The sequence below is a fragment of the Aspergillus piperis genome (assembly GCF_003184755.1).
Source record: "Aspergillus piperis CBS 112811 unplaced genomic scaffold BO85scaffold_14, whole genome shotgun sequence".
Lineage (NCBI taxonomy): Eukaryota > Fungi > Ascomycota > Eurotiomycetes > Eurotiales > Aspergillaceae > Aspergillus > Aspergillus piperis.
In genome coordinates this window covers 294,398-318,579 of record NW_020291604.1, presented here as the reverse complement: position 1 = coordinate 318,579, position 24,182 = coordinate 294,398, and the positions used below count along the sequence as shown (strand labels likewise).

The window sequence follows — 24,182 nt, the reverse complement described above, 5'->3', positions numbered from 1 at the left end:
CTGTGGGAAACAAAGACTAAAAGATAAAAAAAAAAGAGTGTTGTGTTACTCTTTTGATTTTTTATTTCAATTTTTAAACTCAGCTGCCAGGTACCGCCAAGCGATCGCGACTCCCGCAACTCCATCAATCAGATCTTCCTCCCCCCGAATACCGCGCCCCCCATCTACTTCACTCTTCTTCTACTCACTTGCCTTCCCCCCCTTTTTCTTTGGTCTTCTTGAGACTGTATCTGTTTCTCCAATATATATTGAGAACAGACGGGAGATCTCTCTTCAATCGTTGGGTGAGATCAACCCGCCTATTATCAGAGTGTTGTGGGGTCGGCTTGCGCCCTGCCAGTCAGTCTAGCCTTGCTCAGTTAACTTCGGCAATAATGGCGTCCGCGTCCGACGCGTCGTCAATTCAAGAAATCCTAGAGGATATCGAGCTCAACCAGGTTATTTTGCAAAGCTTGGAAGAGGAACGACCCGATGCCTCTGAAGACCGACAAGAGATTCTAGATGTCATCAAACGCCTGGAAGCCCGACTAGCGGTGCTCCAAGGTCGTCCCGCTGGGGGCCCGTCCGCCGCCTCTCCGCCACCGGGTCCAGCCCGTTCAGGCTTGCCTTCTGCCCAGCTCGATGGTGCCTTTTCTGATGCTCCGGAAAGTGCTGGTCGTGCACCTTCGGTCGACTCGTCTTCTTCGTCTGATGATCGGTCTGTGCTGCGCTTTGATGTCGCCCCCGGACCGTCAACTTTGCGAAAGCGTCTACACCTCAGCAGTGAGGATGGCCACTCTGAGAACATTGAAGATGACTCCGACTCTTCGGATTTCACAGACGACTTAGAGGCCCCAGTTTCCAGACGGTTAAAGCGGATGCGTCGCGTTAGTCCCGAGGCCGAGCCTAGCAATGATGCTCCCGACGATGATCTAGATGACCCACTCGCTGGCAATGAACAGCTACGCCAGATCTTGGGCATAGACAGCGCTGATATCATGCGCGAGATCCAAGAGGAGCAAAGACGGGCCGAGCAATGGCTCGAGGAACGCCGAGAACAGGAGCGCCGTGACGCTGAGTTTGCTCGCCGACTTAATGACTCCTTCCGTGAGCCGTCTCAGTCGCCGTCGTCTTCGCAAAGCATGTTCCCTCCACGACCGTCAGTTTCCGCCACCGGTCCTTCTTCTTCGTCGAACAGACCTTCCATGACCAACACTGGCCGGTTCCCCGAATCTTGGGCGCAACATAACCCACTTGAATCTCTGCCCTCTCACAGTCGTGACAACAACCGCTCCCCCTTCAGTGAGGCCCGAGATCCCCAGTCCTTGCTTAGTAGCGATGATAGCGATCTCGCCGAGATCACGCCGTCCGACTTTCAACGCCATTGCCAAATAACAGCCGCTCCACATGCGCGTCCTCCGCGCTGGGGCCCTTTTGCCCCTACGATGCCTAACGGACCTGGTCATCAAGCGCAGAGTCGGTCACTCCAGTCTCCTGCGCCGCGTGATGGAATGGGATCTGGATCTGTGTTTGGTCCCCATGTAATGTCAAACACAATGGCAAGGCTCAATGCAGGCAGGGAGATGCTGGTGCAAGCTGGAAGGATGATACTCGGCGGCAACGATCCCAGGTCTTCAGACCCTCCGTATATTGATCTGGAAAATTACCAAGGACCAAATGGATTTCGCAAGGCCAGAGATTATCTAGAGTGAGTAACTTGACCCCCCTCATAACGCGCCGATCCTTGAAGTAGCAACTGACCTTCCTAGTGACTACTATGGCTCTGAAATCTATGGCCCCGACCCAAACAAGACAAAAGAAGATATTCAGAAGCTGCTGGAAAGCATCAGACCTGACTCTGAGATTGCCCTACAGAACCGCGAAGGAACCCCTGAAGCTCTCAAGTACACGCTGCTGGAGCACCAGAAGTTGGGGTTGTCTTGGATGAAGTCGATGGAAGAGGGCGACAACAAGGGCGGTATCCTTGCCGATGATATGGGTCTGGGGAAGACCATACAAGCGATCGCTCTCATAGTGTCCCGCCCGTCGACTGACCCCGAGCGCAAACCCACCCTGATCATTGCCCCCGTTGCGTTAGTGCAACAATGGAAACGAGAGATCGAACGGATGGTTAAGCCCGGAAAACATCAACTATCCATCTGGGTATTGCATGGCGATAAACGGCTCACTTTCAGAGAACTGAAGCGGTACGACGTGGTTCTCACCACCTTCGGCACACTGGCCGCAGAATTGAAACGGAAGCAGAAGTACGAGGAGCTAGAGGAACGGGATGTTAACTTGGCGAGACAAGCCCTGGACACTCTTCCTCTTCTGGGGCGGCGTTGCAAATGGCATCGCGTTATTGCGGATGAAGCCCAGTGCATTAAGAATCGAAATGCAAAAGCTGCGCTTGCGTGCTGCCAGCTCAATACGACCTACCGCTGGTGCATGACAGGAACTCCTATGATGAACAATGTCGAAGAGTTACACTCGCTGATCAAGTTTCTGCGTATCCGCCCCTACTCCAATATCGAGACATTCAATCGCGTGAGTATTCCCTAACCCCATTTAAGATGTTCAACGGAGGTAATAAATTGACCCTGAATTCTAGGACTTCACTCGGCCGTTGAAATCTAGCCCCGCCATGCGCGAGAAGGCTATGCTCCAGTTACAGGTTTTGTTGAAAGCCATTCTTTTGCGGCGAACTAAGAGCTCGGAAATTGACGGCAAGCCGATCTTGCAACTACCGCCCAAGGTCTCCGAAAGAGTCCATGCTGTTTTCAGCGAGGAAGAGCAAGAGTTCTACAATACTTTGGAGTCACGCAGTCAACGCGAGGTGGACCGATATCTCCAACAAGGAGTTGGACGTAACTATTCCAATATTTTGGTTCTATTACTTCGACTCCGACAAGCGTGCTGCCATCCCCATTTGATCAAGGACTTCACCACTGAAGTCAATGCTGCTGAAGAGGGCATGGATCTCATTGCCAATGCGAAAGCATTCGGCGCTGAAGTCGTTGCTCGACTCAAGGACAACACCGAGCTAGAATGCCCAATCTGTATCGATGCTGTTGAAAACCCCGTCATTTTCTTCCCTTGTGGTCATGGAACCTGCGCGGAGTGCTTTTCCAGAATTGCGGACCCTGAAATGGCCCTACGGAACGGGCGCGATGACGGAGGCGAAGTAAAGTGTCCCAATTGCCGCGCAAAGGTGGATCCAAAGAAAATCACCGATCATCGTTCGTTCAAGAAAGTGCATTTCCCTGATGAGTCCGACGAAGCAGAAGGTGTTGATTCTACAAAAGATACGGAAGGCACCGACGAGGATAGCGACGATGACAGCGATGATGATAGTGACGACGCTGGAGGTTTATCTCGGTTCATTGTCAAAGACGATGATGAGGACGAAGGTCCCTCTACGAGGAGCAAGCGAGCGAAGGGCAAGGGCAAAGCCAAGAACAAGAAGTCCCTGGCGGAACTCAAAAAGGATGCCCAGAAGAATAAGAAGTCGAAGCTCAAGTACCTGCGTCGTCTCGAAAAGACCTGGATGTCAAGTGCCAAGATCGAAAAGGCTATGGAGATCTTGCGCGATGTCTACCACCGAGACGGCAACGAGAAGACCATCATCTTCAGCCAGTTCACGTCCCTGCTCGACTTGCTGGAAATTCCGATTGCTCGTCAAGGATGGGACTACCGACGCTACGACGGGAGCATGCGACCAGCCGATCGAAACGCATCCGTGATGGACTTTACCGACAATGAAGACTGCAGAATCATGTTGGTGTCGCTGAAAGCCGGCAACGCCGGCCTGAACCTCGTCGCAGCATCCCAGGTCATCATTTTCGACCCCTTTTGGAACCCCTATGTCGAAGAGCAGGCAGTCGACCGTGCCCATCGCATTGGACAGGTTCGTCCTGTCCAGATCCACCGCATTGTCGTGAAGGATACCGTCGAAGACCGTATCCTTGAATTGCAGGATAAGAAGCGGGAGCTTGTCGAAGGTGCTCTGGACGAGAAGGCTTCTAGCAATCTCTCTAGACTCGGAGCCCGCGAACTCGCATTTCTGTTTGTAAGTCAACAGCTACCCTACATATATTTTTATACGATCGTTCTAACTAATCTGTCTCTAGAACATCCGCTCTTAATCATTTCCTTTACTTTAATCTGATATTCACATGGCGTTTGCGGATTCCCAGCACAAGATACCCTAGACCCTATTCTCCTTTTGATCTATACCTACTTACTAGTCCCCTGCATCTTCCCATTTGCTTCCAACAGTATGTGTTCCTATTCATCAGCCATCCCCTGCACTGCATTGCCATGTCATGTCTAGAATGAACTTTTTGTTTAGCTTACTGTAGAAGAAGAAGAATGTTTGTCTCTTTCACAATGACTCGGAAACCGACTTCCGAGATCGTTCATCTACAGCCACATATCACCCCCAATACCTTACCTACTTCTTAATTATCTAGCTACTGCAAGAATGAAAGCATTGCTTAATCGAACATTTGAACTGATTACCTACCCCATAATCTAGTACGTAGTAGTAGTATAGTAAGAAAAACATATTAGAAACCGAACTAACCCAAACCCCACAACCAGACAAGAATCCAACAACAATCAACCAAGTAAGCACAAACTTACTTAGTTATTTACATAGTAGTAGTATATATCTACTAGATCATAGTAGTTTTGGTAGTATAAGCAAGGATGTCAATCTCAACCCAACACACACACACACACACACACACACACACACACATTCATTTCAGCCTGATCAATAATCACACCGGTGACGTCACTGTGTTATTGGGTGAGTGGGTGGGGAGAGGGGTGAGAGGAAGTCCACACTTTTCTTTTTCTTTCTATTGATCGGCGGGCGGATTATGCATATTGGATTGTACTAAGGGAGATGATGAGGAATGCTCATTCAGGGTGTATTTGATTTTTTTTTTTGTCAGTGGGTAGTCTAGTGGGATTTTTTTGTATGCTGAGTTTGGTGGGGGGCTGTGAGGGCGCGATTGAGTTTGTTGGGGGTTGATCTAAGTAAGGGGAATTGGGATATTATGTGATTCAAGTTTACACACTGTATACAGCAAGAAAAAGCGAAGAGAATAGAGAGAGAGTATGTAAACTTTTTTTCGTCCAACAGTATAGCCGATGGACGGATAAACAGTGTCACCGTTTCAAAAAGGAACTTTGTAGAGATAATCAGAGTCTAGACTACTAGTGGTAAATATTGCAAATGCATAATCATGCCGACCGTTCTCGGGCTTAATTTCCTTCCCTCCGCTATCATTGTATCGTGATTTGAAATCTTGCATAACGTACCCAGTTATTGGGACAGAACTGCAACCACGAGCCCGAGCTCGTGGCCCAGGCTCTGGCCCCAGCCTTTATTGATCGCGCGTTTACAAATCGGCGTCCTCCTCGTCGGGCAGGGGCATGTTGGCAGCAGCGTCCATCTCCTGCTCGTACTGGGCCAGAAGCTCCTTGTTGACGGTGACCTCGGGGGGAGCAAGAGCGGGGGCAGCAACGAATTCCTGAAGATTGCTTGTTAGTCTCCAGTCTCACAGACCTATGACCGGATCTAACTCACCAGCTGGGGGTTGCCGACCAACTTGCGAGCGAGCCAGAGGAAGGGCTTCTCGAAGTTGTAGTTGGACTTGGCGGAGATGTCGTAGTACTGGAGGTTCTTCTTGCGGTGGAAGGTGATGGTCTTGGCCTTCACCTTACGCTCCTTGACATCGACCTTGTTACCGCACAGCACGATGGGGATACCCTCGCAGACACGGACGAGATCACCTAGAATGAATTTGTCAGTCTGATAACAGGACGCGCGTGGCTTGACTCCTGAAGGTGGAAGCACTTACGGTGCCAGTTGGGGACGTTCTTGTAGGTGATGCGGGAGGTAACATCGAACATGATGATACCGCACTGTCCGTTGATGTAGTAACCATCGCGAAGGCCACCGAACTTCTCCTGACCAGCAGTGTCCCAGACGTCGAACTGGATGTTACCCAGGTTCTGGCAAAAGCGTTAGTCGGACCGGCACAAAGACGGCGGAATGGACAAAGCGGGGTTTCCGGCGGGGCATACGGTGTGGAAAGCGAGAGGGTGCACTTCGACACCGAGAGTGGCGATGTACTTCTTCTCGAACTCGCCAGTCAAGTGGCGCTTGACGAAGGTGGTCTGTAGTGAAATTTCTCCAGTCAGTAATGACGTCTCGTGACGGGTGAGGTTGGGCGGGCGATGAAGTTTTTCTGTTGATAGGGACGACGGGCAACAGAGAGGGGTAAACACGCATGACAGGAATGCAGTCGAGCGTTAAGAGGCGTTGAAGAGGCGACATGCCACCTCCGCCCAGTAAGCCATGTGGGATAGAATATCTTGATTCAACTTGCCTTTCCAGTACCACCGTCACCGACGAGGACAAGCTTGAAGGTCGGTACCTCAGCAGCCATGATGAAGGTTGGATGTGATGTGGGGGGGATGGAGATGAGAAGAAGAAAACAGAAGTTGCGATGAAAGTCGACGGAAATCAAAAGTCGACAGTGGGATGCGACACTCGATGGACAAAGCGATCGAGGGGGGTTCGATAGAACGAGGGGGTTGGACAGGGAGGAGTTAAGAGTGGGAAGGTTATTTCTACCGGTGATGGAATTTTTGCCGTGAGTCGGTCGCCCAAGCCTGCTGATCACGTGGCACAGTTAGGCCTCAGGCAGCCACCGTGCCCCGCAGGATCGCGCAAACTGCAGTTATTGCATGCCTTGCTGTCGATCCACGCGGTTCTTTGCGAGAGAACCCTCTACGCTGTACGGAATTGATGATTAACGTCCATATGAACAGGTGCAATTTCATCTCTTGAACCTAAACTGAAACGCCACCCTAAATGCTTCCCTAGGTATTTCCCGGCAATAATAAACACGTCACGTTCGATCATGAATACATGTCACATTCCTCATCAGAGTCCAATAGCAAGAAAGCAGTAAGAAAAATTCATCAACGAAAGTAGACCGCACCCGGGTCAGTCCTGGTATTCCAGGGACTATCCCAGAGTACAGTAGACAGCCGTCATTCTCGTGCCTAACCCGATGCCAGTCCACTACAACGGCACGAGATGACAGCCCAACAAGCCCCGACCGCCCCAATCACGGCGAGGGACCAGCTGCAGGGACAAGTCAATGCTGCTGGAAGAACTAGGATCTTTCCGCACGACTTTGACCGCCACGGTGCGCTAGAAGATGTTAGTTTAGAGCATTTCGCAAGTGTATGTCCTTAGATTCTAGAACCAGAAGGTTGGAAGGAAATCTCCAACTTACCCCTTCACTCTGCTGCACTATCTCCGCCACCTTGGAGAGACGTTCATGGTTAAGCCAGTTGGCACTCCCGAATTCCCGAACGGTATCTCCAACCCTCAGACCTGCCTGGTCGGCGGGACTTCCAGGCACCACACTATTGACCTTTGCGAACGGTAACCCAGATGTCCCAGCACCGGATGTATTATTGCCAGCCACACTAGCTTGCGATCCCGATGTACCATTCAGACCGCCACCTGATTGTACGGCAGTTTGCGCCCGCTGCAAGTTCGCGAAGTGGTTGTGGATTCCTTTCTCCAGATGTGACATCACGTCTTTATGATCGTTCCGCAGTCGAATAATCCGGGCTCGAGTAGTGCGTACTAACTAGGGTTTAGCAAAGGCACTGCGGGTGCGTAAAGCAGTGACTCACTTTGGGCAACATCGATATCGTCTCGTGGGAAGCCATCGAAAGTAGTGAGAGATGTGTTCATATTAACGCCATGCTAGAGCAGAAAGCATCGTCAGTCGACATCTCACAGAGTGGCAAGGCTTGTCCAAGATCGACTGAACTCACCGAGCCGAGGACGCTACTCAAAGCCGAGAGTTCTTCTTCGATGCGTTCCTTTTCTTGCATGAGATCGACCATGCCGAGCTTGGACAGGTCGCGAGGAGGAGCGCCTCCGGACGTAGGGCCGGAGGCTACTGTTGGGGCATGAATGTTTGAACCCATGGGTATTCCCATACTAGAGTGAGTGTGAGGTGGTTTAAAACATCGTTGGTTGGATGGAAGTTGAAGGAAGGACCGGGCGGCGAGAGCTGTCGCAGACGGATCCCGGAAAACGGCGGTGGGTCTTTCGGTGGGAAATCTGGGGGAGTTTCATCTTCTTGGCATCGCGCGCTTGGAAGAGCACTGCGCAACACCATCATCCATTTCTCTTCGAAGATTGAAGTCGATATAAAGTTATTATAAATTGAAGTCAGAAATAATGCTAGGTATCTATATAAAAATGTGTCTATTTGGCTGAAAATGCTATATCAAACTGCTATCTGCTACTACCATGCTGCCGCTAAATTGATATATAGAAGCCTCAAAAGTAGCATGAACAACACATACCAAATTGTGAACCGCTCACCCTCACAAGTCTGGCTAAAGGTGCACAGATGATGCTGATGCCCGTCGTTTCATCGTTGGGAGCAATGAAAGGCCGTTACCGTGTGGTAGGACCAAACACATTGCAATTTGATTCTCAACCGAGCGGTGCATGATGTAGAGGCAACTTTACTCAGAACATTACCGTAAGTTTGTTTAACCTACTGTGATGGATTTCATACGCTTTACGTTTGTTCGCACTGGACGTTTTGATCCAACACGTGAGCTTCCCCGGCGACAGCAAGTATACCATGCTTTCCCCATGTGAAGAACTGGGCCAGTCGTTGCTTCCACTTGCCAACAAGCACATCTACTCATGACACGCATTCTCTCCTGTGATTCCGATTCCGAAGCATAACTTGCTTCTGAGCTCACATTCTCACTTGGAGTTTGTTCACTTCTACATACACTCTGCACAATGGAAGAATCCAAGGATATGGGGGAGCCTCCCTTGCTGATCCTGGAGAAGCCCGAATATGTGGTGGAGATTACTGCAACGCATCCTATGCCAGCAGATCCTGTGGCTGCTTTCAAGCGTTGGATGAATAGCTTCCGATCCCGAAGAGGCTGTCCCCCACCCGAAAGATACGTCGAGGGTTGGCCGATGGAAGTCAAGCCAGATGATCGGGACCTCCTACCGGACTTGTTAACCTCAAATGAGTTTCAGGAAAAGCAATGGGAATCCTTGTCCCACCGTTCGTCCAATCTTGGAACCGTGAAGACGGCCACTCTGAGCATTACTAGCCAAAGTGTGGTACGATCGAGGGGAACTACGCAGAGCACAACAAATCAAAGCATACGATCTGATGCTCGTGAATCGCTAGACAGCATCAGACCTGCGTTGAATCCTTCAATCGATGAGGAAGCTCAGCACAGGGCCATTAAGAGGCGACGTGTTCTCCGGGAACTGATCACCACCGAATGTGACTATATTTTCGGCTTGAAAGCACTGGCTGAAGTATGATTACCTTCAAACTGAAGTATAGGCACGTGTTGCTGCTTACAGATAGCTAACATTTTCTCTGATTGTAGGCCCTTTTCATATTTTCGGTCAGACCGGAGATTTACCACAACGTTCAGCAGATCCGTGACACGCATGAGGACTTCCTCTCCCAGATTCGAAAGCTGACGCCCATATCGAACCTGGCAGCAGCTGAGTTCGATACTTTGATGCCTCAGGGTGTTCACAAGCGCCTGAGTGCAATTGACTTTGGGTTGAGGGCTTTACATGCCAAGTCTCTGCGATCACGTAGCTTTAGGACTTCTATGGATTCGCGTCTCAGGGCGTTGGCAGCGGAGACAAAAGAGGCCTTGCAAGTTGCGCTAGAAGTCGGCAACCTGGTGAGCTTTTCTCAATAGGCTTATATCTATGTCAGCTACTGACATGATATTGGTAGTCGGCATCTTTCAAGGCTTACAAAGTGTTCTGTAAGAACTATGGCTTGCTCACAGTAGATGTGAGTCTTCTGCGCCAGTCTGTACCGGATTGGCGTATATTCGACCAGGGCATCGAGGCTCTATCGAAGTCGGTTGCATCATTGGACAGACAGGCACAAGAGGAGAATAAAGCGATGTCTCTGAATGACCTCCTGATTAAGGTCGGGTTAGACACCCCTTGATTCTGCTTCTGGATGCTCACGTTAAACAGCCAATTCAGCGTCTGTGCAAGTATCCCTTGCTGCTTGAGGAATTATTACGATGGACTCATATTCAAGACGACCCATCTGCCCATGATGGCATCCGGCAAATTCTCGAACAAGTTCGCGCGGTGGTATGCGAAATAAATCAAATTACCGATAACCCTGTCTCCAAGGCCTTGGTGAAGAAGACGTTTTTGCTACAGAGCTTCATGGATCTGTCAGCAGCCGTGAGTATACCACATCTCCCTACGGAACATGGAAGCTGAGGTCATTTGAATCCACAGAACACCATCGATAACATCTACAAGCAACTGGGTCCTTTGAGCCTCTGTGGGGTCCTTCACATTACATACCAAACCCCTGAATATATTACGGGAGGATACATGGTTTGCATACTGTTCACCTATCATTTTGTTATTGCCAAACCAAGCGATGACTACCGAAGGCTTGAGCCATTAACATGTCTTTATATTCCTGACATGAAGATTGATTCGATAAGAAACGGAGAAGGTGAGGATACTTCCTCTGTGGGTTGCCTTGTATGCTAAGCTCTGCGACAGGTCTTCGTTGCTATGGCTGTCTCTTCTCCTGGAAACTGATTTTCCAGTCCCAGGGCAAGAACTACGAACTGGTGCTCAGTGCTGCTTCGGCACGCGAAGAAAAGAAATGGGAGACCGAGATGCTCAAGTCTGCAGCCGCACTAACTGACATGCCGAAGTCAGTGGTAGCGAAGCTGAAAGAACACTCATTCCTGACTTTAGAGCTGGCTCCTTTGAGTGGCAGCAACGGTGTCCTGCCTCTAATACCTCGCCGACCATCTATGCAGGCATTGGCTACATCGCGGACTCTACCTGATTCACACAACATCATCATCAAAAAGACGCATTGCCCACAAAGACTCCAGATGACGGAATCTGTGGACGGGGAAATCGAGCGGCCGAAGATGTCTGCCTTGTGCCCGGCCCTTGTACTGACTGCCAGAAGACAGGATCGAATACTCCTAGAACGTGCCATATCTGCTTTTTACACGCGGGACGTTCTGCCGTACCCTGGGATGACTTTAGGCAAGGGGGACATTTTCCATAGTCCTGGGTCTCTTATGAGACATCTGAGCCGCCGGCCGGGGTTGTACCGACGCTCCAGCTGTGTGAGCCTCAGCACCGCAGGCTATTCCGCTAAGTCTGTTACGGGAGCGACATGTGCCGACGAGAAAGTCCATAGGAAGCTTGGAAAGAGTCAGGAGAAGAGTTTACGAAGTGTATCGAGAGGCAAGCCAGCAACTCCGGACACAGACAAGGGACCTATCTTGGCGCGACATAGTAAGGATATTCGACGGTCCAAAACGTGGAAAGGAAAAGGAGGTCCGAATGCGAAAGCCAAGGCTGAGATCATTCCGACCAGTGCCAGTAACAAGGGAACGGAGACACCCGACGCTTGTTCCTTGAGAACATCTGCTATTCGGAGGATGTTCAATTCGATGTCCTCCCGACGGACGAAAAGACAGGGTCGCATGGGGCTTGGGAGTGGGGTTTGATGGAGGTGATGATGCAAGTTGTGTGAGATTTCCTGCAGTATTGCATCAGATGGCCAGGTACGGAGTACAAGTGTGTGGAATATGTATGGGGTTCTTAGGCATTCGTGTCGATTCTGAGGAGAGTGGGGGAGGAGAGATTGACCGGGGCGAAGCGAGACGTAATTAGTAGCATTAGCGAGCCAGAATGCCAGAATGCCAATAATGTCCGTGACTGGAATGATGATGATGATGATGCCGATGAGGGAATTGAATTCCATAGGGAGCCATGTTTCCCCACCGGGTGAACCAGAAGCGAAAGAGCAAGTGCAGAGCATCCGCAGCATCAGTCGATGATGACGTCAATGCTCCCGTCGGCACTCCCGCCTCGATGTATTTAAGGCCTGCGATATTCGAGAGAGAGAAAGGAAACAGAATAAATCCAATCAACTCAATTATCACACGAACTCTCTATTAGCTATTAACATATCTTTTGCACGACTTTCCTCACTTCAATTGCTCTTCCTGCCACTGTTTGCCCGCCTTTGTTTCCGGTAGCATCGTGGTGACGTCATCTGCCCTCACCTCACACGACACTCTTCAACTCACTTCATCTCAACTTCCTCTCCTCCTTATCTTTCCATCGTCTCAACAGCTTCATTGAAAGAAAGAAACTAGACCGTTCTTCTTCCATCTTTGTCCCTAAATCACTACAAACCTACTACACTACACACCACCAACATGCCTCGCCACAACGACCCCACCTCCAAGATGTTCTACAAGGGAGCATCCGACGACTTCATCGTCTTCGTTGATGACCACGACGCCCTGAACCGCTGGCGCAGTGACCGCTCCGTCCCTTTGGCGGATGTCCTTAACGGCTGGAAGATCTTTGTTACTCACAAGTAAGTAAGCCCCTTTTGTCTTCATGCTATCAGCAGTGGGAGCAAAGCTAACAAGCAATTACTTCCAGGCACGGAGCCCAAGGCGTCCTCGACGGAGCTAGCAAGGCTAGTCTCGAGAATGAATTCGGAACTGCCAACGAAGATGACGTTATAACTCAGATTTTGGAGCGTGGAGAGTACCAGTCTACTATTGTATGTTGATACTCCTCATCCATACTTGAGAAGGAAAGATGCTAACTAATCTCTCTTGTGATAACAGGCTCGCGAACAACAAGGTGATACCAACTTCCGTAATGGTCCTGCTTTCCGATAGATTCGTGCGCCCATGTTATTACTTACTCCCTTGCTGGCTGGCTGGCTGGCCTGTTTCCTTCCTCCCCCTCCCTTGATGGGTGTGTGGCGTGATGTTGCAAGAGGGGGGGCCAAGGATTATTAGTAGCATGATGATCGACTGATCGAGCACATGATTATGCTTTTTTTTTTTACTAGCGGATGAAATGTACCTCCTTGTCTATCCTAGCTATCTACCTAGGAAAAGAGCAGGGTAATTGATAAATGAAATGAAATAAATGAATGAAATATATCATGGTCAAATCTATCTATCTATATTCTATAACTGTATCCAAGAACGTGACTCTACATCTATTCTATTCTAATCTACTTTCACACCATCACTACCACCACCTTTCTCCATCTCCCAAACCTTCCTCCTCTCAACAACCCACCTCCCCAACTCATCCCAAACCTCCCGCTTCTCCATAACCGACATCCCCGCCGCCAACCCACTCGTCGTCGTAGCCACGAAAACCCTCGCCCCATCCCACCCCTCCACTCTCCCCAAATTCATCCCCTCATCCTGCCACCCATACCTAAACTCCTCCTTCCTAATCCCCCTACCAACCTTAACCCTCCAAACCGCCTCCCAAATACTCTTTCCCACAAGACACACCGCCTCAGGCCTCTTCTCCCTCACCTTCGCCTCCAGAATCGGCACCCCCGCATCCATCTCCTTCTTGCTCAGCATGCTCGCATCCCGCGTCGGGCGTTCCACGATATTCGTGTTCCCGATGTTATATAACTCCGGGAGTTTGTATGTATCTGAGGGCGGGTGTCGGATGGGCGTGATCCCCGACCAGTGGAGGAGTTTCCAGAAGAGGTTGCTGGGGTGCGCGTAGGCGTAGCCTGTTATGCCGGTGAGGATCCCGGGGTTTACGCCTACGAGGAGGAGGGTTAGGTTGGGTGGGATGGTGTCGGTGAGGAGGGAGTCGGATGCTGAGGTGGTGGGTGGTGTGGGGGGTTTGCGTGGACGGGGGGAGGAGGTGGTGGTGCTGGTGGTGGTTGGGGTGGAGGTGGAGGAGCGGGATCGGGAGCGGGTTATTCGTGTTGATGTTGATGTTGGTGGTGCGGTTCGTTTGCGTTTCAGAGGAGATGAAGTCCTCGTAGTGGGTTGTTTTGTGGATGGGAGTGCCGGTGGCGCTGAGGATGTAGGCTTCGCGGTGTGGAAGTATTGATTGAGACGGCCGTTGAAGCTGGTCTTTTTGTTCACGGGGACGTCGTTTTCGTCGTCGTTGTCGTGTTCTTCATCATAAGCTTCATTATCGTGATCGAGAGTCGTAGGGGGTATTTGATTGTTGTTGTCCTCGCGAGGACTGTCTTCGACGAGGGGCATGCTGGTTGCTGGCTGTCTGTCTGGGTGGAAGACTCTGCCGGTGTTAGTGACAGTAATGCTGCAGAATATTCGCCGGTTAGTGCTGTTGATATCGGTTTATATAGGTATCATTTCAGGGGATTGCTGAAAGCTTTTCCTTGGTTGCTGGTGATTTGCCTCATCTCTTGTTCCTCGGTCTGGAGCGCTCCAGACGCTTAACCGTTTTGGGTAGTATTGGGGGCGGAATCACGTGATTCTGCCTTGGGGAAAGTGGCAATAAGGCATCGAGTAGTACTGTGGGTGGCGGATTAGGCATCGTACTAGGCTTGTCTATATTTAGAGTGTATAGCTGTGTAAGGGCTTGAACGAGGATTTAGCAGGTTGTAGAGTGTTAACTGGTCGGTTATTAGCGATAGTAAATCTATCGTATGGAAGGCATGATCTTGTATAATGAATTATCTTTGTTTTGAGATAAAATAGACTATAATACACACAGATACATATACTCTGGTGTCCAGGCAACAGAGTCCTTATATGGCCACATCCAGGTCAATAGCTGGATAGTCATCGCTGACTAAAAGAGGACCTTTTTATCTGTCCAAACTCCATAAAGCACATATTACAGATATACTAGCATCGCTGGGTATCGTTTCATAAAATCATATCATGTCGTGGTCGTCAAGTGGGAGGTTTCGTGTTGGTACAAGTCATGCTATACCTTGTATTCGCTTCGTTTCGGGAGGGTCCATGGTACAGGGCAAACGACCTATTATACATCAGTCATGTTTATGGGGAAATTGGTCGGTGTATACGTACCTCGCCCTCACTGTAGGCCCAGAAATACACCCCGATTCCAATAAGATAGTATAGAGCAGGGTCCGTTCCCTGGTAGAGGAGCATGGAGAGGAGAGCGCTGAGGGGATAGAAGATCAATCGGAATTCGATGCTGCGGTGCGCGAGGGAACCGGCGACATATTTCAAAGGCCATTCCCATGCAAGTCCGAGTAGACCTAAGAGGAGGTTGAGAATCTGAAGAACAGGGACTGGATTGACAGCGCCGTTCAGATTGAGCGTCATAAAGTCCCAAAACACCTTCGGCCAGATAAATCCTTCGATCGCCCCACCAATTTGGTCTGTACATTCAGTCATCCAGATTAGTATCGTCATATGAATAGATGAAGAGGCATGGTGCATACAAGCTGAGGCTGTAAGGATAATAAGTCGCGCCCAGTGATTTTTGATAAGTCTTCCCATGGTAGGCAGGTTTTGTCGTATAGTGGGGAGTTCAAGCGTCTTCCGTCCGGCGAAAGAGCTCGTTACTCAAGTATAGACACAATGCTGTTGTTGTCTCATAAACATAAGGATTGCTTTTTCGACCGCAAGGGATCCCTCAACCATCCACCCGATCAATCAATGTCGTGTGTGCTATGCTCGTTCCAAATGACATGGCAGGTGGAGAGATGCGATGCAAGGTCAAGGTTGGTAAATTCTTCCCCGGCAGTTTGCTTGTGAGGAGAAGTAGTCGTATGTAGTGTGTGTGAGTCGGATAAGCTTTAAATCACAGCAATCACATCACCACATAAACTTAATGCAGGAAGAATGAGATAGTGTTGGTTCAAATAATCATGTACTGCATGACCGAGCAAACTTCAGCTGATAGACCAGTTTAGCGATGGCGGCCATGGAGGGGGAAAAGAGCAGGAATACATACATTAGTAGCTTCCGGCGCCAACGGAGGAGACCACCTGATTTGCATCTTCTTCATAATAGGCCGAACGCAACGGACTCGCCGTCCCTCCGCGCTTCCCCCTCTCAACGCCTGTGATACGTGGATGCGTTTTATCAACCGCTGTCTTTTCTAACCCAATCAGCTACCATTCTCTGCTGGAAGCGATCTTCACCCCCTTGACTTCTTCACGAGAATACCTTATGATTGGATCTGGGCGCTCGGTGTAGCGTGACAGTGCGAATGATCCTGGGAGCGCTATGGCTGGTCGGATCAATCAGAAGAAGCAGAACGTGGAACTGACAGAGATGCATCGGCCGCTAAAGTGTGTTGCCGCAAATCTCCTGCATCCTCCGCTCCACCGTCACGCCCCGTCAGGTCGCTAGTGCATCACACCCCGTTTGGCTGCGGAGCTTTTGCTCCTGAGTGGTTGGATCGTGTGCTACGAAGCGCCCGGCTGGGGCTTCCAGCATCCAAGCTCCTCTGATGGCGGACTATCTTGTGAAGACTTTGAGAAGCGGGGAAACTGGTGCCCAGGTAGTCGGTCTTTTCCCTGCCCCCCAGTCCTTGCTGTGATCTCCATCGGGCGCCTACTGCTACACAGCCATAAATACCCGCTGTCAAGTCGACTATTACCACTTAATATATACGTCTACGGAAAGAGGCAATACTCGAATAAATCCCCGAGATGGAAGAAGGATTTCTAGATCACAGGGAAACCTATACTGGATTCAAGGCTGCTACTAGACAACTCACCGTCTTTTCGCAGCTCCCTATCACTCAAGATAATTATAGCACCGTCCCTACCCACACGGTCCGAGTCCCAATCTAGTCGTCGCTAGATGTGATGAGAACCTCAACCGTGCAGGGCCAAGAACTTAAAATAATGCCCCAGCAATATCGTCTGATTCCCTGCTCAACCCACGCCAAGCACTCACCACTAGGAAATACCAGGGTCTTCCATTCGAATTTCGGAGATGAGTCTGCTTTGGACTAGTACCTGGATCATGAAAGTCTTGGCTCGAAATGCGAGAGCTATATTTGGTAGCAACCAGACCTTAATTTGCATCTCGAATCATAATCCTGCCTGTTCCGACTGTCACAGAGGTTCGCTCCCCATGTCGATGGCCGCTTTGACCGCGTGTGACGGGATGCGCGCCTGCACAGCGCTTCTCATAGGCTGGAATTGGCCGAGACTCCACCCTTCACCAAACGAATCAACGGAGCAGCCGGAGGAATACAGAAGAATCAAATATGGATTTACGGGTTATTGATAGCAACTCACAATCCCGGTGCCACATGGTAAGGTTAGTGGCGGATACCGGGAGATGAGGAGATGGCAGTAGGTCAAGAAAAGACGGACTTTAACCTATCATGTCACTACTAAGTGCGCCAATCGCGCGCGACAGCTTAACGAGTGCACCGCAAAGCAAAACTCAAACGGCTGCGTGATTGAGGAGCACACTCGGTTATGGCCTTGAGATACGAGTGGAAGGATCATCTATCCAGTCAACAGAGGACGGTCAGACTCGAGCTCTCTTCACCAAGAGTCTGGCGCATCAGGCGATGGTTTAACGCCTGACGGTCTTTGCTCCATCTAATTTTCGCCTGAGCCCTGTAAACGGCAAGTTCGGGGATAGTGGTATCCAACCGGGCGATCCGCTCCCTGCAGGCTATCCTAGCGGCACCATAAGTCCGCACAGCGCAGGGGTTGGGGTAAATATAGAAGCAGAAATCCTGATCCTCGTGTCCCTCATCAATTCTTCCCCTCCTTTCTGCAACCAAAACCGTATCTCCGGGTACCAGACGCTTGACACAGGATTCTCAACTGACATCAACCCCACACCACCCTACTCAGAGATTACCATTCAGGACCTAGGCCCGTTTAAAATAAGAATGATATAATCAAATCTGATCCTTGTTCCTCGATTGGTCCCAGCCTTCTGTGATCGTCGGCTTCTACCGCGTCCTGAACCTCCGGCCATTGACTCTAGCACCTGAGAAATCCTATTCATGAGCCATTATTCTCGATAAGCCAAGGGGAAGCCTGTGATCTCCGTGAGTCCCCTGGACTTCAGGGTGCCTACGGCTTCTTTCAGCGTTCGAAGCGCCTTATCTACTGGCGCCACAAGCTGTCGCTCTGCGCAGGCTTGAGGTCAGCGGATACTTGGAGCGAAGCGCCAGCTCTCGAGCGAGGATTCTATTTATGGATTCCTAGAGTAGAGTGTCCACCAAAATCGCTCCTTTCACTTATGGTACGAACGCCTTCGAAAGGAAGTTCGAAAAAAGCGCACTCAATCCATTCACTCCTTTGAAAACGGGTCATTGCAGGTCAATGATAGAGCCTTGTTGAAAAGTCACTACATGCCTATACTGCCCTGTTACCATCATGGAACATGCTTGGGGCTCATACGTTACTGCGTCAAAGGTCTGGTTCTACTCCATCTTTTGGGCGCTACATTTTGTCATTTTTGCAGTGGGGTGGTAAGTCTGACGGTTCCCAATGGCTGCCCATATACGTACTGAGAATCCTTAGGTATGTTCAGGCCTCGGACCAGAGGCTGGTTATGCTCAATACCCTCCAGTATTCTGTTTGGATATCGCGGGGCGCTGGGCTAGTGTTGACATGCGATGCCACCCTCCTCTTGCTGCCCATGTGCCGAAATCTTGTTAAAACAATAAGACCTAGGGTGCGATGGCTACCACTGGATGAAACGGTATGGTTTCATCGTCAGGTCGCCTATGCCCTTTTGTTTTTCACCATAGTCCATGCGGCGGCTCATTACGTGAAGTAAGCCAATCTATCTCGACCATGAGGTCATTGCTCTGACAGAAGCAGCTTTTACAATATCGAAAAAGATCAAATCCGCCCCGTTAAAGCAGTCCAGATTCACTACACAGAAGCTGGTGGGATTACAGGACATGTCATGCTCCTTTGCATGATGCTGATGTACACCACGTCCCACCAGCGGATCCGGCAACAATCTTTTGAGACGTTTTGGTATACGCACCATCTTTTCGTACCGTTCCTTCTAGCATTGTATACACATGCAACAGGCTGCTTCGTGCGAGACACAGAAGAGGCTATCTCACCCTTTGCTGGGTCTAGATTCTGGAATCACTGCTTAGGTTACGAAGGCTGGAGGTGGGAACTAGTGGCTGGAGGCTTGTACATGCTTGAAAGGCTGTACCGCGAAATCCGAGCTAGACGCCACACCGTTATCCTAAAGGTGGTTCGCCATCCCTATGGTGAGTCCTACATCTGCGGATTTAAGCTTCTCGACTCTTCTAACAACGATACACAGATGCCATGGAGATTCAGTTCCGCAAGGATAGTATGAAGTACAAGGCTGGTCAATGGCTCTTCATTCAATCCCCCGATGTATCCAGCAACCAATGGCATCCGTTTACAATCACGTCCTGTCCATTCGATCCGTACATTAGCATCCACGTCCGCCAAGTCGGTGATTTTACTCGTGCATTGGGTGACGCACTAGGATGCGGACCAGCGCAGGCCAGAGATATGGAAGGACTCGACCCGCTGGGAATGTATGAAGTCGCCCTGCATAACGGACAAAAAATGCCTAGGCTGCGCGTTGACGGACCATACGGAGCTCCAGCCGACGATGTCTTCGACAATGAGGTGGCCGTCCTCATTGGGACGGGAATAGGTGTCACACCATGGGCCTCGATCCTCAAGAACATTTGGCACTTACGATCCGACCCTAAACTAGCCGGCCGTCTTCGTCGCGTCGAGTTCATTTGGGTGTGTAGGGACACTTCGTCTTTCGAATGGTTCCAAGCCTTGCTCTCCTCTCTTGAATCTCAGTCGGCAGCTGAAGCAGAGTACAGTGGAAAGGCCGAGTTCCTACGCATCCACACTTACCTTACCCAACGACTGGATGATGACACTGCCGCTAATATTTTCCTCAATTCCGTCGGTCAGGCTGTCGACCCACTTACGGAGCTGCGAAGTAGGACGAACTTTGGCCGTCCGGACTTCAAACGCCTCTTCACTGCCATGCGTGATGGTCTACAAGACCAGACTTATCTATCAGGCGTGCATGGGAATTCGACTACAGAAATTGGAGTCTACTTCTGTGGACCCAATGCCGCTGCCAGACAAATCCGAGAGGCGGCCATGTCCACCTCAACGAGGGACATCCGGTTCAAGTTCTGGAAGGAACACTTCTAGACTACAAGGCTCTGTGCTTGAAGAGTCGGAAAGAAAGAAAAATAGGTGGAAACCGAAGCAAAAGCTCACGATACGAATTGATGACTGACGACTCTCTTGAATTACTCCGATTGTTGCATGTAATTAGATGTATCTGTCTTATGATCTGCAGTGTTGTATAGTATACGTCTCATGTGTGTCCAAATCTTTAATCTACTGCAGCATATGATAAAGCAACTGTTATATGATTGAAGGGTATGGTGAACAAGGCTTCCTCTCCCCTGAGCCATGCTGAAGCCACATAATGAATACCCGAGACTCGAATATGAGGTGTATTAGAGTGTGTAGATGATTTGGGTGAGTAAATTTGGCAAGTGGGTGAGCAGAGTTTGCTAGTATCAGGTAGGAGCACTGTCGAAGGGGTTGGAGATTGCTTTCGCGAGCGTCTGTCCTGGGCTTGCTTTTTCTTGTTGTATAAATGTGATCATTCGTACCGCCTTCTGGGACGGGGTTGTTGGGAGCGGTCTGCAGTCATCCTTGAGTATCCAGAAAGATGCAAAACAGTAGCATGGAAGTGTCCGAGGCACAAAATACATGTCGCCGACCAACAACCACGATGGAACCATAAGACATATAATTTATACTACTCCAGGTAATGAGTTCTGGCCTCCCTGCAGGGGAAGCGGCCGCAATAATCAGACTTATATCTCACCGCCACCACCTGGCGTCATTATGCCCGCCTGCTAGAATGGCCGGCAGCTGTTTCAGCGCGAGAGCGAAGGGATAAATGGAGTAAAGCCGGCCGATCGATCTTTCCAGACCACGGAAAAGATCGAAGAAGACTCCTTCTACTCATTAAGGAATAAGCACGGCATCTCGATCTCCCCTTACAATGGAGCTAACTCCGTGATTTTGGCTCATGCTGTAGGCTGAATATACCTTACCCCATTGCTATCGCTGCTGACCAGGCAAGGGGCTGGCATCTTGTCAGAAGGGCCTACGTCTGGTTGGATACATGTGAATGAAACTTATTCCGGTACCAGAGAATCCACGAATGCGACCGGATTGTGTCAGCGTGATAACACCCACGATTGGTGCACCTGTAGAATTCCTACCCCGGCTCCAGGCAATGCTGGACAACCACCCTAAGGAGATTATCATTGTCACAACAGCAGCTCTGATTGAAGAACTAAAAGCGGTTCTCAAGCAGTTTATACCAGAGGATAAATCGCATAAGATCTAAATTCTCGAGATACCTTTATCTAATAAGCAAAACCAACTCGCTCGCGGCATTCAAGTAGCCACAGGCGAGATTCTCGTGCTAGCGGACGACGATATTTATTGGAGCAAGGACCTCTTGAAACAAGTGCTCGGCGTTCTGGAACTGGAACCCTAAGTTGGTGGTGTCACTACGTTGATAGCAGCACACGGCTTGGATGCTCGAAGCCCCGAAACGATCACGGTGTGGGAAGCTCTCGAGTCTCGACGGATGAGCATGCGCAATATCGACATTGCAGCCTCGAGCTGGCTGGATGGTAGCCAAACAGTACTGACTGGACGGACTGCAGCTTATCGAGCTTCTATCCTGAAAGACCCAGAGTATCTGTCTGCTTTTACAAATGAGTACTGGCATTGAAAGCAATAGCTCAGGCTTCTAAGAACCCATCTGTGCACTTCAGTGTGGTCGACAAAGATGCCTCCCTGATTGCGGCTTGGAATTCAGACCACATCCCCATATTCGAGCCTGGCCTCGAAGATATCTTATTTGAGGATGGCAAAATCCAGGAGAACGCACTTCGTGTTTTGTTACACGATCATGAAGGGAGGCGGAGGAGAAGGCTTGCGAACATAACCTTCTCTGCTGATTATAACACACACATATCGGACGCCAATATTATTTTCATTTGTGGTGACATTTCGGGAGAAGTCTCTGTAAGTCTCATATTGTGTCTTTGTGAAACGATGTAAGGGGTTCTGATTGCCCAGTTTCCTGATAGCGATGAGATCAGAGGTCTCGACCTGAAGAATCTAGAGTCAGCCCTCAAGTCAATCGCGCAACTATCAAAAGGGCACACAGTTATGGTCCAGAAAAGTACTGCACCTAGTGGGATTTGTCAGTGGATCAAAAGGAAGGTGGGTGGTGCTATCCTAAGCAGCGGTTATGTAGCGATTATGCATCTCGCTGACTAGTTTCCAGTTAGCTGAAAGATGCCGCTCCACCAACGGCCTCATTCGACAAAATATCGAGCCCCGAGTTTCTAGCTCAAGGCACCCCAATGCAAGATCTCTTGAGCCCTAACCGGGTGGTGATTGGCTATGAACCAGCAGCAGACGGCGTTGTTCCTGAGTCAGTGAAAGCCCTAATACGTTTATATACCCCATGGGTACCCAGGAACGAATAGTCACGACCGACACATGGTCATCAGAGCTAGCCAAAATTGCTTCCAATGCACTCATTGCACAGCGTATCAGCAGCATAAACTCCCTGAGTGCAGTCTGCGAAGCCACTGGCGCAAGCGTCACCGAGCTCTCTCGTATTGCTGGTCTGGACCCACGTATTGGTCCTCTGTGTCTGCGAGCCGGATTCGGATTCGGTGGGTCTTGTTTACGCAAAGACGTCTGCTGCTTGATCTATCAAGCCCGTGAGCTAGGAGTTGACGACGTGGCCGAGTACTGGCGGGGGGTGATTCAAATCAATGACTCCCAATCCACACGCATCACGAAACGGATAATGTCATTTTTGCCCTCTGATGTATCAGGGACAGAGACGAAGGCAGCAATTCTTGGTTTCTCTTTCAAGAAAAACACAACGGATATTCGGAATACCACCGCGATTAGGCTGATTCGAGATTTTGTTGGCCGTGGATTGTCCGTCAATATATTTGATCCGCACGTCCCGAGGCAACGCATTGAAAAGGCTTTGATGCTACAGTGTGGTGCGGCTCATGTGAATACTGATGTGGTAGAGAGCACCGAGGCAGCGTGTGAAGGGTGCAGCGTGATTGTGTTGCATATCGACTGGGATGAGTTTGTAGGAGGCAGTGTGGATTGGAAGGATATTGTTGCTCAGATGCGAGAACCAAGGTTGTTCTTGGGACCTCCTGGGTTATTTCATGTATACAAGATGAAGCAGTATGAATTTACTGCTCTGGAGGTAGGGAAGCCGTAGTCAAGGGATAATTGCCTTTGCATCGGCCTAAAGGAGGATTGAACAGTGACAGTATATTGGGCGTTTCATATGTGAGCCCAAATACCATTATTCATGTTTTGCTTCTTCTCCACGAAAATTACATGCTTTTGCACCATGGGAGGTAGTGTAATTTATGTTGGAGCTACAGCAGCGTCCTGCCTTCTAGAAGGGTCTAGGAAGTGGACAAAATGTTCATGAATCTACTTTTATTATTTCTATTTTTTAAGGATTACTACTTAGTATCAATTGTGGTATCAAAGGCGAGGCAGTGATTCAATGGACAGCTTATCCTCGTACTAAGGCTGAGGATGTCTAACATTGAGGGGCAAAAAAAAAAAAAAAATAAAATAAAATAAAGAGTATACAGAAATAGGATTGCCTAACCAGTTCTCACCACCCGTCAGCATACCATCTGTGTGAACTAACCCTTCTCACTAAGGGTCGTTAGGTTCAATATTGTAATTTGCTTGCCACTAGTAGTTACATATGTCGTGTTCGGTGCAGCTAGTTTATATCAAATGTCCCAATTTCTGACTTAACACTACGTTGTCCAGGTTTACCATTTTTAAGCTCTGAAATTGAACTGTCGCTGCATATTTTATTGACTTAGAAGCAAAACAATCATCATGACTTCTGCAGAGCTATACAAGATCTAGAGGCACAACTAAATTGACAGGAACGTATCTTTCTTTTGATGTAGTTGATAGTGGTTCGTGAACCTTATATCGTAGATGCGTTGGCACTTATCATCGGCAATGTACTACGTATGTGCGAGAGATTTGCGACTTCTAGTAGGTAATCCATGTTATAGACAAATGGAAAGAGAGCAATGATATCAGAAGAGGGAGAAGAACTAGGTTGCTAATCCACATGAGCATTCGCGTTATAGAGTGGCTGAATTGAAGACTTACGTGGAAAAAGTAGGAGTTTTGAAGAATTCGAAGGAACGAAAAGCAAAC

The 24,182-nt window shown here is 49.5% G+C and overlaps 9 protein-coding genes across 9 annotated transcripts; 5 read left to right on the top strand and 4 right to left on the bottom strand.

The window, feature by feature from the left end:
* Positions 1-169: 169 nt before the first annotated feature.
* Positions 170-4,485, top strand: BO85DRAFT_400900 (DEAD/DEAH box helicase). The gene is made up of 4 exons (XM_025657143.1): positions 170-1,687; positions 1,749-2,526; positions 2,591-4,048; positions 4,110-4,485. The coding sequence occupies exons 1-4, from the start codon at positions 375-377 to the stop codon at positions 4,122-4,124; spliced, it is 3,564 nt and encodes a 1,187-aa protein (XP_025513725.1). The 5' UTR covers positions 170-374; the 3' UTR covers positions 4,125-4,485.
* A 557-nt stretch (positions 4,486-5,042) lies between these two features.
* BO85DRAFT_470128 (Ran family GTP-binding nuclear protein) lies at positions 5,043-6,443 on the bottom strand (the record flags this gene model as incomplete). Its single annotated transcript, XM_025662374.1, has 6 exons — positions 5,043-5,176; positions 5,311-5,522; positions 5,579-5,784; positions 5,853-6,006; positions 6,079-6,171; positions 6,384-6,443. The coding sequence occupies 5 exons, from the start codon at positions 6,441-6,443 to the stop codon at positions 5,391-5,393; spliced, it is 645 nt and encodes a 214-aa protein (XP_025513724.1). The 3' UTR covers positions 5,043-5,176; positions 5,311-5,390.
* Positions 6,444-6,816: 373 nt separating this feature from the next.
* BO85DRAFT_521644 (putative 26S proteasome non-ATPase regulatory subunit Nas2) lies at positions 6,817-8,317 on the bottom strand. The gene is made up of 4 exons (XM_025665210.1): positions 7,855-8,317; positions 7,711-7,783; positions 7,302-7,660; positions 6,817-7,216 (listed from the first exon to the last, which is right to left on the bottom strand). Exons 1-4 carry the CDS (start codon positions 8,020-8,022, stop codon positions 7,085-7,087), a joined length of 732 nt encoding a protein of 243 aa, XP_025513723.1. The 5' UTR covers positions 8,023-8,317; the 3' UTR covers positions 6,817-7,084.
* Positions 8,318-8,520: 203 nt separating this feature from the next.
* Positions 8,521-12,047, top strand: BO85DRAFT_451038 (putative Rho guanyl nucleotide exchange factor). Its single transcript, XM_025660509.1, has 6 exons — positions 8,521-9,388; positions 9,463-9,771; positions 9,828-10,028; positions 10,079-10,297; positions 10,355-10,580; positions 10,631-12,047. Exons 1-6 carry the CDS (start codon positions 8,849-8,851, stop codon positions 11,602-11,604), a joined length of 2,469 nt encoding a protein of 822 aa, XP_025513722.1. The 5' UTR covers positions 8,521-8,848; the 3' UTR covers positions 11,605-12,047.
* BO85DRAFT_451036 (SBDS family protein) lies at positions 12,025-13,079 on the top strand. Its single transcript, XM_025660508.1, has 3 exons — positions 12,025-12,485; positions 12,554-12,677; positions 12,745-13,079. The coding sequence occupies exons 1-3, from the start codon at positions 12,322-12,324 to the stop codon at positions 12,796-12,798; spliced, it is 342 nt and encodes a 113-aa protein (XP_025513721.1). The 5' UTR covers positions 12,025-12,321; the 3' UTR covers positions 12,799-13,079.
* Positions 13,042-14,311, bottom strand: BO85DRAFT_451035 (mismatch-specific DNA-glycosylase). Its single transcript, XM_025660507.1, has one exon. It carries the CDS (start codon positions 14,152-14,154, stop codon positions 13,138-13,140), a length of 1,017 nt encoding a protein of 338 aa, XP_025513720.1. The 5' UTR covers positions 14,155-14,311; the 3' UTR covers positions 13,042-13,137.
* Positions 14,312-14,574: 263 nt separating this feature from the next.
* On the bottom strand, positions 14,575-15,808 carry BO85DRAFT_451033 (uncharacterized protein). The gene is made up of 3 exons (XM_025660506.1): positions 15,330-15,808; positions 14,950-15,266; positions 14,575-14,899 (listed from the first exon to the last, which is right to left on the bottom strand). The coding sequence occupies exons 1-3, from the start codon at positions 15,385-15,387 to the stop codon at positions 14,846-14,848; spliced, it is 429 nt and encodes a 142-aa protein (XP_025513719.1). The 5' UTR covers positions 15,388-15,808; the 3' UTR covers positions 14,575-14,845.
* A 2,440-nt stretch (positions 15,809-18,248) lies between these two features.
* Positions 18,249-20,054, top strand: BO85DRAFT_375716 (putative NADPH oxidase (NoxA); the record flags this gene model as incomplete). Its single annotated transcript, XM_025656186.1, has 4 exons — positions 18,249-18,343; positions 18,396-18,650; positions 18,699-19,108; positions 19,165-20,054. The coding sequence occupies 4 exons, from the start codon at positions 18,249-18,251 to the stop codon at positions 20,052-20,054; spliced, it is 1,650 nt and encodes a 549-aa protein (XP_025513718.1).
* A 223-nt stretch (positions 20,055-20,277) lies between these two features.
* BO85DRAFT_460896 (UDP-glucose 6-dehydrogenase) lies at positions 20,278-23,202 on the top strand (the record flags this gene model as incomplete). The annotated part of the gene is made up of 5 exons (XM_025661745.1): positions 20,278-20,293; positions 21,658-21,965; positions 22,020-22,166; positions 22,235-22,384; positions 22,426-23,202. The coding sequence occupies 5 exons, from the start codon at positions 20,278-20,280 to the stop codon at positions 23,200-23,202; spliced, it is 1,398 nt and encodes a 465-aa protein (XP_025513717.1).
* Positions 23,203-24,182: the final 980 nt, after the last annotated feature.

Excerpts from the sequence above, each read along its gene's own strand:
- BO85DRAFT_400900 (XM_025657143.1), top strand. The coding sequence starts at position 375 with ATGGCGTCCGCGTCCGACGCGTCGTCAATTCAAGAAATCCTAGAGGAT. Across the intron at positions 1,688-1,748 it reads AAGGCCAGAGATTATCTAGA|TGACTACTATGGCTCTGAAA; the intron begins GTGAGTAACTTG and ends TGACCTTCCTAG. Across the intron at positions 2,527-2,590 it reads ATATCGAGACATTCAATCGC|GACTTCACTCGGCCGTTGAA; the intron begins GTGAGTATTCCC and ends CCTGAATTCTAG.
- BO85DRAFT_521644 (XM_025665210.1), bottom strand. The coding sequence starts at position 8,022 with ATGGGAATACCCATGGGTTCAAACATTCATGCCCCAACAGTAGCCTCC. Across the intron at positions 7,661-7,710 it reads CGATATCGATGTTGCCCAAA|TACGCACTACTCGAGCCCGG; the intron begins GTGAGTCACTGC and ends AACCCTAGTTAG. Across the intron at positions 7,217-7,301 it reads TAGTGCAGCAGAGTGAAGGG|CGCACCGTGGCGGTCAAAGT; the intron begins GTAAGTTGGAGA and ends AACATCTTCTAG.
- BO85DRAFT_451038 (XM_025660509.1), top strand. The coding sequence starts at position 8,849 with ATGGAAGAATCCAAGGATATGGGGGAGCCTCCCTTGCTGATCCTGGAG. Across the intron at positions 9,389-9,462 it reads GCTTGAAAGCACTGGCTGAA|GCCCTTTTCATATTTTCGGT; the intron begins GTATGATTACCT and ends CTCTGATTGTAG. Across the intron at positions 10,029-10,078 it reads TGAATGACCTCCTGATTAAG|CCAATTCAGCGTCTGTGCAA; the intron begins GTCGGGTTAGAC and ends CACGTTAAACAG.
- BO85DRAFT_451036 (XM_025660508.1), top strand. The coding sequence starts at position 12,322 with ATGCCTCGCCACAACGACCCCACCTCCAAGATGTTCTACAAGGGAGCA. Across the intron at positions 12,486-12,553 it reads AAGATCTTTGTTACTCACAA|GCACGGAGCCCAAGGCGTCC; the intron begins GTAAGTAAGCCC and ends AATTACTTCCAG. Across the intron at positions 12,678-12,744 it reads GAGAGTACCAGTCTACTATT|GCTCGCGAACAACAAGGTGA; the intron begins GTATGTTGATAC and ends TTGTGATAACAG.
- BO85DRAFT_451035 (XM_025660507.1), bottom strand. The coding sequence starts at position 14,154 with ATGCCCCTCGTCGAAGACAGTCCTCGCGAGGACAACAACAATCAAATA.
- BO85DRAFT_451033 (XM_025660506.1), bottom strand. The coding sequence starts at position 15,387 with ATGGGAAGACTTATCAAAAATCACTGGGCGCGACTTATTATCCTTACA. Across the intron at positions 15,267-15,329 it reads TATCCTTACAGCCTCAGCTT|ACCAAATTGGTGGGGCGATC; the intron begins GTATGCACCATG and ends CTGAATGTACAG. Across the intron at positions 14,900-14,949 it reads GGGCCTACAGTGAGGGCGAG|GTCGTTTGCCCTGTACCATG; the intron begins GTACGTATACAC and ends GATGTATAATAG.